We start from the raw sequence: 18,187 nt of genomic DNA, 5'->3' as shown, positions 1-18,187 counted from the left end.
GATAGCCAATCAGATGCCAGGCTTCTCGACTTACCCGGAAGTAAACATCGCAACAAAAATTACCGCGAACTACCACAGAGGCCGAGTGTAAAACATTGATCAAAACGATTCTTTTTCTTTTAGTTTTTGAGCGGCTGGATTTAAAAACCACAGTTTTTCTGGTAGCGGTGTCTCTAACGATCTAAACATGGAGGAATATGACGATATTTTTGAGATTGAGGATCGGTTCGAGGAGCAGTTTGCTGACGAGCTGGAAGTGTTAGCTCAGATGGAGGGTGAGTGCATAAACTATATACCCAGTTTTTAGATGTGATGGCATATCTACTGATATGTTTTAGGACGACAACTTATGCACATTTCCCTCTCCCTTTGTTACATCTTGGGGGGAAAAAAACAGGCAACACATCTTGAAGAAATTTGACTTCCTAAAAATCTAACTTGGTAAACATATCCTCGGAATGTCAAACAGAATTCATACCATTCAGGAATAATATGGGTTCTGTGCCCTAGAATGAAGTTGTTCAGTGTGAAAAATGCATCCAACCCCCAGGACTGCAGCAAAAGATGTTAAGATGCTGTCTAACAAAACCAGATAATATTTTGCAAATCCAAATAGGCACAAAATATTTATGTTTTGGCGAGAAATAATGTCTCCTTTTGAAATGCATGGCCACAAATCCCTTAAAGCAAGAAGCACATGAATCCAATCTGTGAAACACGGCAGTGGCAGCATCATGCTGTGTTTTTCTGTCTGGAAGGTTTTCAAAACAGATGTTTGGGCTTTCTGACAAAAGACGATTGTGGCAAAAATATTGAGGCAGTATATCATGAATAGCTTGTAGAGGGAGACCCTAAAGATTTGACTCATTGTGTGAGAGACAAAGAGAAAAAACACTTATGTTTGAGAAGTTTTGTTCATGGTGACAGAGTTTGATAAAGTTGAGGAAATTTAAATGCAACATTCAGCGAGGAGTTGTGGACATGACAGGTGCTAATTTCTCCTTCTAGACGAAACCTCCCAGCCAGCGAAGCGTCTAAAGCAGACTTATGGAGACGACATTTCAGACATAGAACACCTCCTGGACACTCAGCCCAGCAGTGAGTTCAGCCTTGTAGATATGTATTATAATTGTTTTATTATTGATTGCATGTCATTGAAGCTTAAAACCTTTCAGCTCCAAAAGCAAAGCGGCATGATACAGGCGTGGTTAAGCGTCTTTTCAATGGATCCCAAGCTCAGGAGAAGAAAGTCCTGCCAGAGCGTGACGACATCACACCGCCATCATCTCCTGAGCAGTTTGAGGTGTCAAACACCTTCAGGTAGCAGAGTTAGAAAAGAAAAAAACACCTCAGTTTCTCCTTAAATATTCACAAGAAGATGAAAACTGCTGCTTGTCTAAAAAGGATTGATTTGTGTCGTAGATCTACTGCTGCCGCGCTGGATATAAGTGGCTTCGCAGAAATCCCGGAGACCCCCGGGCAACCCGTCACACTGACCCCGGCATCCACACGTGTGCTGAAGCGACCGCCTTTGGAGGGCGAGTTTATCAATGTGACTGATTCGTTGGGGAATCGGGTGTACCTCCGACAGAAGGAAGAGACGGGCATAAAGGTAATCCACACATCATTAACTCTACTTTGATATAAACTCAGTCTGTCCACAGCTTGTCCAGACTTGATCTGTGTGGTTCTTATTTTTTATTTTCTCTGTCCGGCTCTCAAGAATGTGGACTCAAGAATAGTACCGAACACTGAAGGAGAACTGGGACTGCTCACTTTGCCAATTAGAGTCCTGAGACAACAGGAAGCAGAGAGGGTGAGTGTTGAAATCTGTCTGGATAATGGATGAGGATCTGAACAGAAGATCTAGAGGTTAGGAAGTGATGTGTGACTTTGTTCATTAAGGAAGAGTTTCCAAACAAAGACTGGACTTTGATTTTTTTTTTTTTTTAAGTTTGGAAAATCCTTTCTCTCTCTATAGATAGATTATTCTCTAACACACTTCAGGATTTGTTTTTCTGTAATTATAAAATTTAAATCAAATGCACCTGGAGACGCTCCAACTTTAAGGTTTGTCTTGTGAATACAGAAAAAACAAGATGGTAAACATCTGTTTTCTTGTTTCTTTAATCCTTTAGCGCCACCAGCAGGTTATTGAGGAATCGCAGCGTCTCACTGAGCTGATTGGGTATGGAGCTCCTCACCATCTCTCATTAATGCACAGAGAGGTGACTGATCCTGTCCATAAATGTTTTTGCACGTGCAGCAGTGTGAACGATGCATTCGGCGAGTCTGAAAACGGAGAGGAGGAGGAGGAGAACGAGGATCCTGAGGACGCAGAGGGACGGACATCTCGGCTGTGGGTGGACAGATTTTCACCGCGTCACTACACGGAGCTCCTCAGTGATGACGTCAGGGATCCCTTTTAATCCTTTGTCTGGTGATAAACGCTGAATAATCTGGTTTCGGATCGGTTCACGTTCTGCTCTTGTCTTTCCTGTCAGTTCACTAACCGCTGTCTACTGAAGTGGTTGAAGCTGTGGGACACAGTGGTGTTTGGAAGAGAGAGGAAGTCCCGCCCCACACGCTCTGACAGACAGGCACCCAGTCACAACTCATTCAAACCCAATCAGGGAAATCAGAATCCAAACCGCTTCAAAAGCAAAGTGGAGATGACGGAGGAGCTACTGGAGGCTGAACTGGACCAGTACAAACGACCTAAATATAAGGTAGTGCAGCTGAGCCATCAGATGGTTTCCTTTAGGTGAACTCTTGTGACGCCAGATGTTTCCCTCCAGGTGGCGTTGTTGTCAGGACCTCCAGGCTTAGGGAAGACCACTTTGGCTCATGTCATAGCAAAGCATGCTGGGTACAATGTGGTGGAAATCAACGCCAGGTCAGACCTGCTGCGATCAAAGCTAACATTAAGAGAACCGAACCGAGACGTTTTTCCCACATCTGGGTGTTCTTTGTGTGCAGTGACGATCGCAGTGCAGAGGTCTTCCAGAAACGCATCGACACGGCTACTCAGATGAAATCAGTTTTAGGCGCCAACGAGAGGCCGAACTGCCTGATAATCGACGAGATCGATGGAGCACCAGCGGTATCTTCAGAAAGATGCCTCAACCATCAATGAGACACCATGAGACTCGGAGCAGTTTTTAATGTTTCCTATGTCTGCAGGCCGCCATCAACATACTGTTATCAGTGCTGAACAGGAAAGATGGACATGGTGGGGACGCCGGTGCAGAAACCGCAAAGAAGAAAAAGAAGAAAGAGTCCATATTGCTTCGCCCAATCATCTGCATCTGTAACGACCTGTAAGATGAACACAAATTATGCTTCTAGATTTGAAACATTTCATGCCGTACTAACACCCGTCCGCTGCTGTTCAGCACAGTGGTGGATGTGTGATCATAAGGACCCGGCTAGCCATTTGTCACTTAGCTGACTGTGGATTTGTCTTTATGCACACAGCAGAGCAAAACACAAGTCCAGCTTCCTGACAGCTGAAGTTTGGCTCAAAGCGGCAGAACGATCCAAATGATTGCCTTACTTGCAAAAAATTATTTTGCAAGTAAGGCTAAATCACTCCATCACAATAATTTTATTTTTAAAAAAAATACAAAGATTCTTAGTTTTTTTTTTTTTTTTTTACATATGATCTTCTGTTTTAATTTTTTTTTTTTTAAGTTTCCCTCAGAGACACACTAGCTTTTAATAATATTGATAAGTCTTTTTTGCATTTTCTACAGTTAAGGCTTTTTTAAAATATAGAACCAAATAAAGAACAGACTCCTTATATATTGTACCAATACATTACATTTCAGAGCTGATCCTTCCTCTCACCAGTTCATATGTTTAAGTTAAGTGTCCAAGCTACCTTTTTTCGTAACATGGATATAAACACTACTTTGTAAGAAACAAGGCAAAATCATCTGCAGGATCCACCTCTGGCTTAAAGCTGGGTGTTACTGCTTTATAGGAAACTAATGTTGCCTAGTCTGTGTTTGTTATTACCTATAGTTAGATTGGAAAAAATGTTAATTTAAGTTAAAAAAGCTAAGCTATAAGCTAAAATGAATATCCAGTTCCTGTATCACAGTTAATGTTCAGAGGGTTTTGTTGTAACAGAAAATGTGTTTCTTTTTCATTTGGTTTTCATGAATTTCTTACAGAAGCACTCTTTTGATTTTTTTTTGTTTGTTTGTTTTGTTTTGTTTATCTTTTTGTTTTTCCTTATTTGAACAAGTGACTGTTTTGGTAATTAGACTAAAAATACCTTTTTTTCAGTGTTAGAACAGTAATTAGGTTTTGTTCTGTCCACCAATAACAATCTTGACTTGAAATATTCATTGTCAAAGTGTTTGACTAAGTACCCAGTGGACAGCTAAGCTTCATCTCCTTCAAGTTTACGTTTTTCTTTCTTTCTCAGTTACGTTCCTGCTCTCAGACCTCTCAGACAGCAGGCTTTTCTTCTGTCTTTCCCACAAACCCAACCTTCCCGCCTCACTCAAAGATTAGCAGAGGTCAGTATTTCATTACTGAAACACTCAAATAAGGACACAAGTCAGAGATCAAGCTGACATATTCTCACGCTGCATCTGTCTTTTCTTAGATCTCCACACGGCAGGGCCTAAAAGCAGACGCCGGGGCTCTGATGTCCTTGTGTGAGAAGACAGATAATGACATTCGTTCCTGCATCAACACTCTACAGGTGTGTGGTTTTCCTCTAGGGAATCCTCCGTCTTTGTATATTAGACCATATTTATTTAGTGAGGGTGCATGCTCTTGCCTGGGCAGTTCCTCCATGGTCGTGGCTTGAAGCAGCTGGACTCCAGAACCATCCAGAGCGTCTCTGTCGGGCAGAAGGACCAAAATAAAGGCTTGTTCTATCTGTGGCAGGAGATCTTTCAGTTACCACGGATAAAACGGTAAACTTTCTGTGCCCCAACGCCTGAGATCTTCCTGTTAAGTTTTGAATTGAATATGTATTTATTATATACTGACATACATATATTTGTGTGAATGTACAGGTTCCTGTTTAGCGCATTTTAGCATAACAACTGGCTACACTGAAAGATGTTTAAAATGAAGGCTAACATGCTTAACTTTATTTTACTTTAATGATTGTCACAGCTGCAGAAGCTGTATTTTAAACATTTAACTCCTTTTTTGCTCAAAAACATGAAAAAAAAACAGTTTAAGGACCTAGATTAGACTCAACAGGTCAGTCTGAGTTATTAATGGGAAATATGAACATTACCTCACAATATGGAGAAAGAGGAAAAACAAAAGAGGACATGGGCACAGAAGAGGGGATAAAAAATAAATAATTTTGCTGTAGATCCCATTAAACTCTCATTAACAAGTCCTGGGGAGAACCCAGCTCAGCCGCAGCTGCTTGTCTCCTACTTTTTAACATAACGCCCTGCCGTTTGAGTAAAGCTGGTTTGTGTTGGTCAGAAAACGTATCGGCGAAGGCTTTGAAGAAGCACCTGGTTCAGGAAGTGGGTTTCAGAGGTTCCAGCACATTTTGCACCTTGCTTCATCAAGCGGAGAATACGAAAAGGTATCTCAGGTAATAAATGATCCATCTTCACCACAGCCTTGTTCCTCCAGTTTTCTGCACAGCAGACACCTAAAGCAGCTGCCGTCTTTTCCTCAGGGCCTCTATGATAACTACTTGTCCATGCGAGTGAGGGACCCCAACATGCAGAGCGTGTGCGAGGCTTTGGATTGGCTGACGTTCTCCGACAGGCTGAACCAAGTGATTCTGCATGGACAGAACTTCTCCCTGATGAGATACCTGCCCTTCCTCTCCGTGACATTTCACTTCCTGTTCGCCAACATGCATGTGCCCCGCATCAGCTATCCTCACAGCCACCACGAGGTACCGGGTGTAAAATGAACAAGGAGCCAAATTGTTATCTGGGATATTTTGAAAGGGGACCTCTGAAAAGCTCATGTTAATGTCCTTTGCAGGCTGCGTCTCGTCTACTAAGCAGCAGGAACGCTTTGTCCACCATGTTGGCCGACATCCCAGCAAGCATCCGATCCAGAATCGGCCCGCTAAGCCTCACTCTTGATATTCTCACATTGCTTCTTGACATCATCTGTCCAAAACTGCGACCTGTAAGTTTAAAGCATTTGTCGTCATTCTGTTTTAAATAGAACATGTTTTTTTTTTTTTTAATACTAGGACATTGATCCAGTATTAACTTTCTCAGAAGTTTTTGCTTCACTTTTAATTTCACTAACCCTGTATTATCTGTTTTTTTAACCCCGTGTAAACCTTGAGTTTTGATGAAGTGTAATATATCACTACAAGTGTAAAGATATATTACTTCAATTTCATCTCACAGAAAAAACAACCACTGCTTATGAAATGATAAACATATCAAATCTCAACTATAAACTAAACTTTAAGGCATTGACAGTGGATGGTTTTTAGACCTTTAAAGAGGTAGATCAGATTGGTGGAAAGGATCGGTTTCACAGTGAAGCATTGGCCAAACCAAGGCCGATCCATCACCTGGCCGGTAAATCAGAGTCCCCCTAATTTAAGGTATGAACTCAAGAGGAAATGGTGAATCAAATGGAGTTTCAACCTTTAGGATAATTTTTTTTATCCTTTTATTTACCATTAATTGTTCCTTGCTTAAATAGGAGCTTTTTTTTTTTTTTTTCATTTTCACCCAGTTAACATAAATCTTGTGTACGGTAATCTGCGTGCTTTCCATCTCCACTGCTCTGGAGAGACGTTTATTTAAAAAGGCATTACTTAGTTTTCTAATCATACTGCAACCTTTGGCCAAAACCCAGAACTACAGAACTTTTCTGCTGTTCTCATCAGAATCAGAAATACTTCAATAATCCCAGAGGGAAATTACTTTTGTTACACACTCCAGTTACAGTTTTACATGATATATACACACATCCAACTATACAATATAATAAAGATAAAAAAATATAAGAATAAAAAGAGATAAAGTATATACACATATAGCTCTTTTGTATATATATCTGTTCGTATATCTTTGCATATGTAAAAACTAAATCCAAATAAAGTGAAAATCCAAGTGAAGTGATAAATCCAAGTAAAGTAATACGTGGCATGCAAAAATAGTGCATGCGCTCATATTTAAATTAAATAAGTTTTTCTTTAGTTATTTCACCTGACAAGCAGTTCCCTTTAGTGTCTGAGTTGTTTCTGAGTATCCATAAAATCCCTCTTGAATATAACGCTTCGATTGTTTGCTAGATTGGACCCATTTAACATGAACGCGCTTAACGTTGCATCCACATAAAGTAGAGTAAAGCGTTGAACTACTGAAGTGTCAGTCTGCTCATCAAACAATGCTTTAGCTCTAAAAGGTCCAATAAAAAGGTATGCTTTTTTATATATATAGTTCAGTAAAAACTCACAGAATGTCTTTTTAAATCAGGGTAATGATGCTTGGGTAAGTTGCGAAAGAAACCTTTAATACATCTCCTGTCCAGCAGGTGGGGGTAGTAAGAAACTAAAGACCAAACTAGCAGGACCTATTCACAAAGCATCATACAGAAAGCACAAGTGGCGTATGTCCTTCTACTTTGGTCCTTTTTCCAAGTTTGCTTAAATATGAAGCCCTATATAACAGGGAAGGTGAGAAACAAATATCCTTAATATGGTGCAGAAGTGAGAAAACTGAAAAAGAAACAAAAAAATAAATAAAAAATGGTCCATCGGTCATGGCTTCTCAGCGCATTAAGTGAAGGTCCTACCAAACCTTTGACCCAGGAAATTAAAATTGCATGAGTAGAATTAAAATGAAATGTTTGAACTATTTCTGTTACTTTCAGTTAAATCATGCAGACAACCATTTTATCACATTAAAACCCTTTGATTTGTTTTAATACTCCAAACCACTGACATTGTTTTACACATTTCTACACTTTACACCGGATGATGGTGCCGCCTTGGTTTCTTCCAGGTGAATCCGCAGCTGTTTAGCAGCAGAGAGAAGGAACAGATGCGCGAGCTGATTGACACCATGTTGGCCTACAACCTCTCGTACAGGCAGGACCGCACACCTGAGGGCCAGTACACCTACGTGTTGGAGCCGTGAGTACGCCTACATAACCGCGGGGGCGGCGGCTCAGCGAGCAGATGTTTGCTTGTGGGGTGTTGAAGGTCACTGCTGTTGGCCATACGGTGGTGTCTCTGGATAACAGCTTAGAGAATAATCCCCTTATTACCTGGTGTGTTTGTGTGTTGGTGTCAGAGCAAAGGTAGCGGAGCCTCACTGTTGGGCTACAGTGATATTGACAGCCCAAAATGGAGGAGTTCAACATTTATCGAGCAGAAATGTGTTGGAACAGTTTTTTCTCTGGACTTTGTGTTCATTTTTAGGACCTTTTTTTATTTTTTAAATATTTTATTGATTCCTAAACCCATCAGAGACTAGGTGTTTAACCTGGGATCCCTCGGGGATGCCGGCCCCAGCTGAGGAGCAGCCCGGCGCTCAGGACGGCTCCTTCCTGCAGGCGCGCTGTGACGAGGTGCTGGTCACCAATGACTGGTGCCTGCCGCTGGTTTTAGCTCTGCTGCTGCTGCTCCTGGTCTACACCTTCCTGTACCTGCCCTCGCTGGCGCACCATAACGCCACCCTCTGAGTGATTGATTGGAAAAGATGGAGGAGATCCGTTTGGAACGAGGGCTTAGTGATGTAGGCAGCCGGAATGTGTGGAAGACATGGGATGGATGATCAGACTGCTCTTAAGGAGTCGCAGTTGTGGGACTAATTCCAGACGCTGTAAGCAGCAAACAGCTTTTAAACCCTTTTTAGCATGAAGACACTGCAGCCACTTTTTTTTTCTTCATCTCTGCCTGTTTATAGATTAAGATAATGGACAATTGTGTCCCAGAAAGAAAATTAGGGATGCAGGATTTATCAGGGTTAATGATGTTTGAGGAGGTCCTTGTTTGGTCATGTGACGGCGATGCAGAGCAGGATTGTGTTGTTTAACTGAAGCAGGGAAGCAATTTCAGCTGTATGAGTTGAAAGGGTATTGAATTATGTGGTAAATATTCATTATCAACGATATTAATATTTTGTATACACACTACATTTTCAAATAGTTGCATCCATGAATAAAATGTAAATAATGTCTTTAGTGTCAGGCTTCCTAACAGGTCTGGAACATTTTTGATTTTGCTTTGATCATTTTCTAGATCTGATTGAGTACAGAAAAAAAAAAAAGACTGATTATTGATCAGGATGGATTTATGTTTAAACATGTAGTGGATGATCTTCTTTTAGCTTTGGTTTATTTATTGGTTGTCCCACCCGCCATCTTTGAGACATGCTCTCCTACAGGACTTTAGAAAATGTTATGCTCTTTTAAGATTAAAAAGAGAGAGAGGGAGCAACTAGCACGCAGATCTATGCGTTTCAGTTGGAGCAAGTGTCACTACCTGATCCGTACTTGCGCATACATTCGGGTCTCCCGCGATTTTACTTCATAAAAGAGACCAAAGCTATTTTTTTTTCTCTCGCCAAAAATAATAAGCGTAGTAAACTAGACTGTAAAATCCTTGTTGTTTTATCACTCGTCTGTGCTCAATCCTTCCTGGAAATGGGATCGTTTGCTACTTCATGGAGCTAGCTTATTTGGCTTTGTATTTATACATGACTGGAGTATTTCCAAGTTTTATTTTCTACATCAATCGACGCACACCTGGGTGTTATTATGATTTGCAGGCGTGTTGAGGAGGTGGCCAGGTTTCCGGGCTTACCACCGCATCGGCAGCTCACGTATCAGGCCAGACAGACCATCAGCAGAGAGATGGAGCAGGAAAAGATGAGGAGAGCAGAGCATATAATGATGCAGAGGAACCCTTCAAAGGTGAAAGGCCAAAGCACTGTTTAAATGAAAACAGAACTGGAGCTGAATGAAATAGTATTTATGTTGGAATGTGCGTGTTTTTCTTTTGTTGTTTTTTTTGTACAGAAAGAGGAAGAGAAAAAGAGTGCTGGCCCAAAACCGACCAGGAACCATCAGCAGAGGTTGGAGAACATCGTGAAACAAACCACAGTGGAGGCGAGGGTGAGGGAGCACAGAAGCACTTCAGGAATTCTTTGGTGGAAATGATTGCTTCATTTATAGACAGCTGGAAGTTTAGCTGGCTCAAGTTACAAAAGCAAACAAAGATTGTTCTGATTGTTATCATGATCTTTGGACAGAAGGAGCCTTTTCTCCGGATTAGTTCTGTTTCCATTATACTTGATCAGATAACAAGCTACTCGTATCCCCCCAAAACAGAACATTTTAATTAGTGATGAGTTTTTTTTTTATTACTTTTGTTAATGAGAGCATCAAGGAATATGAATAGATTTAATGCTAGATTTTTATGTACCTGCGGCCCTGTAGAAGCTCCTTAGCTTATTGTATGTGTTTTAATTAATTTCATTAAACAAAGTGCTATAAATGTTGAAACAGAGCGGATCCATGCTAATTAGCTTCAGCCAGGTGTTGATTGATGAAACCAACCCTATATTTTAATGGTTCTGCAATGACAGAGTTGAGCCTCTAGGGGGCAGAATGAGTATAAAAAGAAGCCCCTGGGATTACAATCTCTGATGGTGAAAGTAGGCTAATAAAAAAGGTGATGTGTGCAAATGTTCTGCTTCCAACCTGTTTTACTTTTTCTAAACTTAAGTTTAACTCTTTCCTCTTCTTCTGTTTGTGTTTTGCAGCCGGAGGTGGATTTCTTCGGTCGAATTGTCACCCCCAAACCTCAGAGACCACAGCCGTCCTCAGACTCAGGTACTGTAGACAGTGAGTGCAAATTCACGTCACTGTGGCTTCATTTATTCTAGCCCTGAGGGGCCGTTGGTGTGAAAACGCCCTGTGACAAGTCAGGCCCACAGAAACCAGAGCTGATAAAGGATGTGTGTAATTTGGTCCTCATGTAGCAGGCTGAAAACTCACCAAAGGAATTAGATCAAAATACATTTCTGTATCACAGAGGACCACATAGCCATTTTCTAAATTTGCATGTAAAAAAAACAACACTTTATGTAATAAAATGGATTACAATGTAGTTTCTTTTGCATTGTCAGAATAGTGGCATAATCCAGGTGGAAAATATTATTGAGAATTATCATAGGTGTTTAACAGCTGCGTCGAACACATTTATATGCTGAAAAGTTCAGTTCAAGCTATATGGGTGACTTTTCTCTGTAGTTATGCAACCACCCAGAGTTATTTTTGTGAATGGTGCATACACAAGGCCCAGATTCTGAGGGCTAAGGCAATTAAAAGTGTACCCATTAAAGCTGCTAACCTCCCTGAAAGCGATCGATCAGCAGGGTAATTAGGGTGCGGAAGCAAAGCTGGAGCCGTTTGTAGGTCAAAGCAGGAACAACGGACGGATTCTCTGAACCAAAACAGGCGCTGCTCCAAATCCGGAGTGTCCCGCTGCCCTTGCTGATTACTGAAAGCTCAGTTTTAGTACATTTTATATGCTGGTGACCTCCAAGGACATGGAGTTAACCTCGCTTCCTGCTGTGTAATTATCATTCATTCAATACTAAGGCTTCACCCTGTTTTTTTAAATTCTGCTGTTGTTGTGGGTTGGATTGCAAGAGGCAGCCTTTTTTCATCGGGGAAAAAAGGAGAAAAAGCACTTAGGACACAAAAAGTTGGGCAAATTGTATCCAAAAGAGAAATGCTGGATTCAGTGGCGGCTGGTGCAGTTGACTCCGGGGGGGCTATAAATTCAAAATAGACCAGTCAAACATATACTAAGTACACCAGTTAATTTATATGAATGCCAAAAAAAAAAACATTATAAAAACAAAACCTAATTTCATGTACAGGTTTAATTTTTGTACAGAAATCTTGCCCTTCTGAGGCTTTGTGAAGGCAAATCTGTGTTTTGCATCGTCCAATATGGCATCACAAACCTAAAAAAAATAATCAACCAGTTTAATTATAAAGAAGCTATTAGTCAACTTTATATTTTTTTTATACATATAAAAACTATTTTCTGAGAATGTGTTTATTTAAGAGCCACTATGCACATTAACAAACATCTAGAAAAAGAAAAAACACGATATTATATTATTTTCCATGTGGATCCCAGATTTTTCATGCTTCTTTGCCTTTTCTAAAATGCTTTAAATCAGTCCTGAGACACCTATTCGTATTCCTCTTGGACAAGATTGTTCAGCCCTACTTTGTACTAGGGGTGTCCCAATACAACTTAATTGGCGATACAGTACTGATATTCAAGCTTTCGCTATTGACCGAGAGGGATATTGACCCAGTATGATATTAACACAAATCATACATGCTTTTACTACCTATTATGTATTGGGCATATGAGAAAATGCATTAGCAGCTTATATTGCTCAAGCAGAGAACAATAGTCAACTAAAATAGGTAAGAGAAAAACCGAACCGTTTGTTATTAACCAATGGGATACATAAACTTTAAACAGAAGTAGAGCATTTCTATTGGCCTGCTAATACCAGAGATTTAAAATGAAAGACACTCAGATATTTAGTTGTTCTTTTTGGGGGGGGGGCTGATATCAAATCTATATCAGATCAGGATAACCATTAGGACTGCAACTAACAATTATTTTGATTATCGATTATCTGTTAATTATTTCTTTGATTTATTGATTAATATTCAGATAGCCAAAGGTTCCTTTAAGAACACTTTTTACTGAATTAAACCAGGTGAAACTAAAACTGTTCCAATTAAGGAGTTCTGGATAGAGCATTTTCACAGACAATTTTTTTTTTTTCCATTTTTTTACTGAAATGCAAAATGTTTAGATATTAATTTTTTTTACAGTCTTGGCATAATTACTCCTTTAAGTGGGTTGCTCTGTCAGCTAAAGGCCTGTTTTACAGTCTCTATACTCCAATTAACGATTAATCGATTACAAAATGAGTTGACGATTATTTCAATAATCGATTAATCCGATTAATTGTTTCAGGCCTAATATCCATACTTTGTTGGGAGGAAGAAGTTTATCCAACTTTCTGAACTCATAAACTGTTTTAATGGGTTTTTCTTTCTGGACTTGCTCTCTAAAACCTTCACAATGTTAACTAATTGAGAGAAAATGTTATTTTAATGTTTAAACAAATAAAATGCACACTCTTTTATTCATTGCAAGCTTTTGGTGCCCCACCATATTAGTTTATGGTCATCTAGTGCCTCTGTTGAAATGACTTGACGAACTGATCATCAGGAAGTTAAACCACCGGTATTACAGCAGGAGTTCTGGCTGTTGTTGAAACATGCTGAGGTGGAAAGCAATCAGCTGTGAGCTTAAAAAGGGGAAACTTGCTGCTCTGCAGGGTTATATGAAGCCATTTCAAAAACGATTTAAATACTCTATTCAGAAGTCGATGTCAAAAAATATTCTCTTCCAGGTCTGTCCAGCTTCAAGGTTTACTTTTAGTTGGAATATTAACAAAGTTAGCAAGAAACCAGCTGATTAAGAAGGATTTTTTTTATCCCTTTATTTTCACTCTCTGTGTTAAACCCATCCCCTTGGGGAGCAGTGGGCGGCCATTGTGTGGCACCCGGGGAGCAGTGTGAGCTGAAGGGTTTAGCTCAGGATCCCAGAGTGGAGGCTGTGGGGATCGAACCGGGTACTCGCAGCCTTCTCAGAGCACAAGCGCACTGCTCTAACCATTCGGCCAACACCCCCCATGAAATCCAAATGAATAAAAAGACTTAAAATAAAAAGCCAGATGAATCTTGACTCTAACAAAGGCACCAGATACAGCAACAAATTGAGAACAGAAAGGCTGAAAAATAATATAAAAGTTGTTGTGGCCTAGTCAAAGTCCAGACCTCAGCCTGATTGAAACACATCTCCAATCCTCACGAGGGGCAGAAAATGACTGAGGCTGATAAGCACTGACGGTGAAGCTACAGTTCTCTGCGTCATGAGCTGTACTTGGATTCTAAAAAAAAAAAAAAAAAAATGGAGGTTTCTGGGTGCTCATATAAAGGTAGAGCGCATGACCCATATACCCACGGTCACAGGTTCAAGTTCCGGTCCTGCTGACCTTTGCCGAATTTCTCTCCCCTATTGAAGCCCACTTTCCTGTCTACCTACTTTAAAACTAATAAAGTAAAGGCCACAAGAGCCTAAAGATAATCTTTTAAGAAAAGGGCTTAATCAATCTTGTTTTCCTTATCTTAAGCAGCAGATGAGCAACAAGGAATCCATATTTTGTATACAACAGTGTACTGTTGAGGTTTCTTTTAAAAGCTGAAATATTTGTGGTTTGGTCCTGATAGGCATGATTGTAATTTTTTTAGAGGCACATTCTTCTTATCAAGTATTTTTTCTGGTTAAATGAAAGGCTGCAGAGTGTGTCACTAATATAGTAATTACAGTATTGATGCGTGTTAAATCTGCATCCCAAAGGACTGTTATAGTGTGATAACTGTCAGCTAATTCATCCCAAGTGTTTTGACCTTACATTTTCCATGCTGAAGTTAAACCTGGCAGGTTTGGACTGAGCCTCAGGTTAGCAGATACTCACAGTGAACACAAATGACATTCCCTAAATGGCTAAGCTCATTGAGTGAATGAAATGCGGATGAGAATGTGAGGAAAGAAGGTTATGGCTAAAATTGAGACCAATATGGCAGTCTCAATTAAGTCAAATACTTCGTCCTTTTCAAACAGCTTTACTATGGAGACCATAGCAGATGTCAAAATGATCTGTTTCCTCTCCCCGCAGGTGAGAAGTGTGCGGTTCTCTCCATGGGGACGGCTGTAGGCAACAGCGATGTGTGGTTCCGCTTCAACGAGGGCATGTCCAATGCGGTCAGACGCAACGTTTACATCCGAGAGCTCCTATAAACACCACTGGACCGACATCAATACGTTCTGTTAATTCAAAACAGTCTTTATTTGGATCGACAGTGCAAAGAGCCAATAAAAAGGACATTGCTGAACCCAGGGGAAGATGCTCAGTGTTGCACACTCATTCCAACACGCACATCAAGCAATAACATCCAGGAATCTCCACATAAATAAACATAAATAAAAGTATCAATGTGTGTAGGAGGGGGGAGAACCAGTGCAGCCAGGCTGAGGGGGATTGCATGTTTGTTTGTTTTTAAGATTATATGCATTTGTGATTGTGTGCGTGACCATTAGAGGATCACACACTTGCCCTTTTCCACCCAAGGGTTGGCTCGCATCAGTTCAGGGTTCAGAAACGGATCTTCACAAACACAGCCTTCGATCCACTTCACCAGCCTGCAGAAACAGAACCATGGACAGCGTGAGCATGTTGACCAAGGTAGAGAGGGAGATGGACGGCTGACGCTCCACTCACTCCGTTACGGTGATGGAGGATTTCTCTCTGTTGATCGCCAGCTGATACTGAAGGCTTTCCACTTCTCTCTTCATCTGTGGGACGTCTAACTCCGCCATGATGCCGCCGATGTGGTTCACCCAAGCAACTAAACAGATATTCAAAAACATAGACTGCCTCACAGATATTCAAACCACTTTAATTTTTCATCACATCACAAACAGACTATTTGTGGCACAGATGGCTTGAATTTAGAGTCATGTATCAAAATCCAAAATTTTATTCGTGAAAAGTGTGGCATGCTTAGGACAGGTGGAGACGAACTCTGGAGACGAGTGTCTGTGAGGAACGATTTTCAATGTTGACAAAGTTTCTGTTGGATTTAGGTCAGGACCTTGACTGGGCCATCTAACATCTAACATGGATGTGCTTTAATCCAAACTATTCTATATACTGCTCTCTGTTAAGGGTGCCTTCCTAAAAAGCTATTTTGGCCCAGCTTCAAATCTAACCTTGGCTTTAGTAGTTTTGTTTGTTTTTATCTCCTGAATCTACTGGTTTTTTTTTTTTTGTTCCACCCTCCAACCCTGATCTACTTCATCGTTGCTACATAAAAAAAAAGCATCCTCAAAGCACGTCTTGTTATCCCATCAACAAATTCTTCAACTTTGGCTGTGAGGTTCCTGTGTATCAGTCTATGTAACCCTCCATGTTTTAGCAGGTTTGCATTTGGTCCTAAAATCTTACTTTTTTTGTCCAAAAACAAGTACTTTAGCAGATTCTTTTGGATTTCATAAGGTGCTTTAGGTTGCAAAATTCAATGGAAAACACTCTGGTGATCTATGTCCAGAAAATCCCAATGAAACGATGTTTGTGTTTGTAACAAGGCAATATGTTAATAAAAAAGCTTGAACTACAGCTGCTGCTTCGCTGAACCGACTCAGTAGCTGGCAGGACTAATTAGTTGAACTCATAAGAAGCTATGCTTATAATGCATACTTGTTGGGATTTTTTCAAGTGTTTTCACACAAAATGATTCGTTGCAGGAGTTGTTTCATAAATAAAGTTTCAACCTGTGTTTCTACATATAAGATTGCAGACACCAATAAAAAGAGCAACAGGGTTTGGCTTTAAATTAGTTCCCGTTTTTTCGTTATCTTTAGGACATGTAACATCCTCCAGTCAATCATCTACTGCATGACTGGTTTTAATCGCAGCGCTTTTAAAGGATCGTCTTACTGGAGCTATAGTCCATAAGCATGGGAGATTCAGTCTTTTCATTTTATCTGGTCATTCCTTCTGATTGGAGGTGAAGTTACTGGTTTGGATTGAGTGACTGATCTACAGTCCTGGTCAGAATTTGTATATAGAAAGCTAAAGATCAGGGTGATGGGAAGAACTAGACTATACTGAAGAGGATTTATACGCGTTATCTGACGTTAATAGTATTTGTTTTAATAGTTGGCAGCACAATTGTTGCAACACTAATAGGTCATAAGACCTTAATTCTGAGGGAAGTTTTGAATTAATCTTTGATCAGTAAGTTAAATTCCTCTGCAGATGTATTGATTCAGGAAATCACTTACATTTTGGGATAAAACATCAAGGTCTGTCAGATCAAACTTAAAATTCAAGCAACAAAGTAACTAGTAAAGAAAGGTAGGGGATCTGTGGTGCTGTGGGCCAACTTCTCTTCCAAAGGCATCACCTGTATTGCATCATAAACTAAAGTATTAAATAAGAAGATAGTGGGTCAGTCAGTGGTTCACATCTCAGTCTCCAGAAATAAATTCTTAAAAACCTCTGGAGGGAGCCGAAGATGAGAGCAAAGGAGATTTTTTTTTTTTAACAAATTCTCTCGCCAAAAGTTTACACTTTTATGCCCCCACAACAATACAAACTTATGCTAAACCACCTGTATTGAAGGAGGAGTTCTGGCAGTTGCTGACATCTGTTGAGGTGGAAAGAAATCAGCTGTGAGCTTAAAGAGGAGACTGTTGCTGCTCTGCAGGATTATAAGAAGCCATTTCCAAAACGTGATCTGAAGGCTCTTTAAGTCCCTTTAGAATATGCATATTTTTATTAAGGGGGTATTTAGAGAACATTTTTAGACCGGATTGTTCTGAGGCATAAAAAAAACTGGTATTAAAAAAAACATTTTTACCAAATCAGTTGCTGAAATCTATGCTACATTCTCTCTGTTACTGTATGGGCTATAACAGTAGAGCCATAGTTCAGTTAATGCTCAGCCTATAAAATATTCATCCAGCAGCCTCAGCACTAAAACCCCTGTTAGATACATGCAGCTGTGTCCATCCTTTATATTATATATAAGCTTTATTTTGAATAACTTCCACATTCCTACAGAACATATTTAAGTGATGATAAACAGGACTTTACAGGAAACAATGGGTCGCCTCAGCCTTTATGTTTTTAAATTTTTCATCTCTTTAATGGATCTATGTAGGTCAGATACTGATTTCTCCATCAGCATCTGCTCTATAGGAAGGCCTCCATCATTCCATTAAAGCCTCTCTACTCCAGAAAGCAGACATGTTAGTCTATAAATGGATGTTTGCAGCTCTGTGGCTGTAGGAGGAGGCCTGGGATAAAGCACAGCATCACAGGCTGATGTATCGCGATAATAATGGATGCAAACGGAGCTTCTCTGCCTGGCTTACCTGTTCAGGAGGATGGAGGATGTTGGAGGGGCTTTAACAGCGTCGGTGTCCGCTCCGTGTGGCTTTACTCCGGCTACAGCGAGGGAAGAGGAGGAAGTGTGGATGGGTCGGCACTCCCCTGCGCTCCTCAGGCTGTGACTGGATGCTGGATGCGCA

The 18,187-nt window shown here is 40.4% G+C and overlaps 2 protein-coding genes across 2 annotated transcripts; one reads left to right on the top strand and one right to left on the bottom strand.

Annotated features, from left to right (window-relative positions):
• Window positions 1-41: 41 nt before the first annotated feature.
• Window positions 42-15,000, top strand: chtf18 (chromosome transmission fidelity factor 18). The gene is made up of 21 exons (XM_015377371.1): window positions 42-275; window positions 1,009-1,098; window positions 1,176-1,320; window positions 1,423-1,612; window positions 1,724-1,816; window positions 2,139-2,411; window positions 2,505-2,729; window positions 2,799-2,896; window positions 2,980-3,103; window positions 3,184-3,320; window positions 4,436-4,529; window positions 4,619-4,717; window positions 4,804-4,934; window positions 5,467-5,581; window positions 5,669-5,893; window positions 5,986-6,135; window positions 7,977-8,107; window positions 9,747-9,891; window positions 9,997-10,092; window positions 10,743-10,812; window positions 14,769-15,000. Exons 1-21 carry the CDS (start codon window positions 188-190, stop codon window positions 14,888-14,890), a joined length of 2,841 nt encoding a protein of 946 aa, XP_015232857.1. The 5' UTR covers window positions 42-187; the 3' UTR covers window positions 14,891-15,000.
• A 53-nt stretch (window positions 15,001-15,053) lies between these two features.
• LOC107086436 (guanine nucleotide-binding protein G(I)/G(S)/G(O) subunit gamma-13-like) lies at window positions 15,054-18,187 on the bottom strand. The gene is made up of 3 exons (XM_015377373.1): window positions 18,032-18,187; window positions 15,372-15,498; window positions 15,054-15,292 (listed from the first exon to the last, which is right to left on the bottom strand). Exons 2-3 carry the CDS (start codon window positions 15,467-15,469, stop codon window positions 15,187-15,189), a joined length of 204 nt encoding a protein of 67 aa, XP_015232859.1. The 5' UTR covers window positions 15,470-15,498; window positions 18,032-18,187; the 3' UTR covers window positions 15,054-15,186.

Source organism: Cyprinodon variegatus, unplaced genomic scaffold (assembly GCF_000732505.1).
Source record: "Cyprinodon variegatus isolate N-32 unplaced genomic scaffold, C_variegatus-1.0 Scaffold152, whole genome shotgun sequence".
NCBI lineage: Eukaryota > Metazoa > Chordata > Actinopteri > Cyprinodontiformes > Cyprinodontidae > Cyprinodon > Cyprinodon variegatus.
The sequence above is the reverse complement of the archived record's forward strand: the minus strand, read 5'-3'. Positions and strand labels throughout refer to the sequence as shown.

Coding starts and splice junctions, on each gene's coding strand:
- LOC107086436 (XM_015377373.1), bottom strand. CDS start 15,469: ATGGCGGAGTTAGACGTCCCACAGATGAAGAGAGAAGTGGAAAGCCTT. Junction 15,293..15,371: donor TCCTCCATCACCGTAACGGA/GTGAGTGGAGCG, acceptor CTGTTTCTGCAG/GCTGGTGAAGTGGATCGAAG.
- chtf18 (XM_015377371.1), top strand. CDS start 188: ATGGAGGAATATGACGATATTTTTGAGATTGAGGATCGGTTCGAGGAG. Junction 4,530..4,618: donor TCACTCAAAGATTAGCAGAG/GTCAGTATTTCA, acceptor GTCTTTTCTTAG/ATCTCCACACGGCAGGGCCT. Junction 8,108..9,746: donor TACACCTACGTGTTGGAGCC/GTGAGTACGCCT, acceptor TATGATTTGCAG/GCGTGTTGAGGAGGTGGCCA.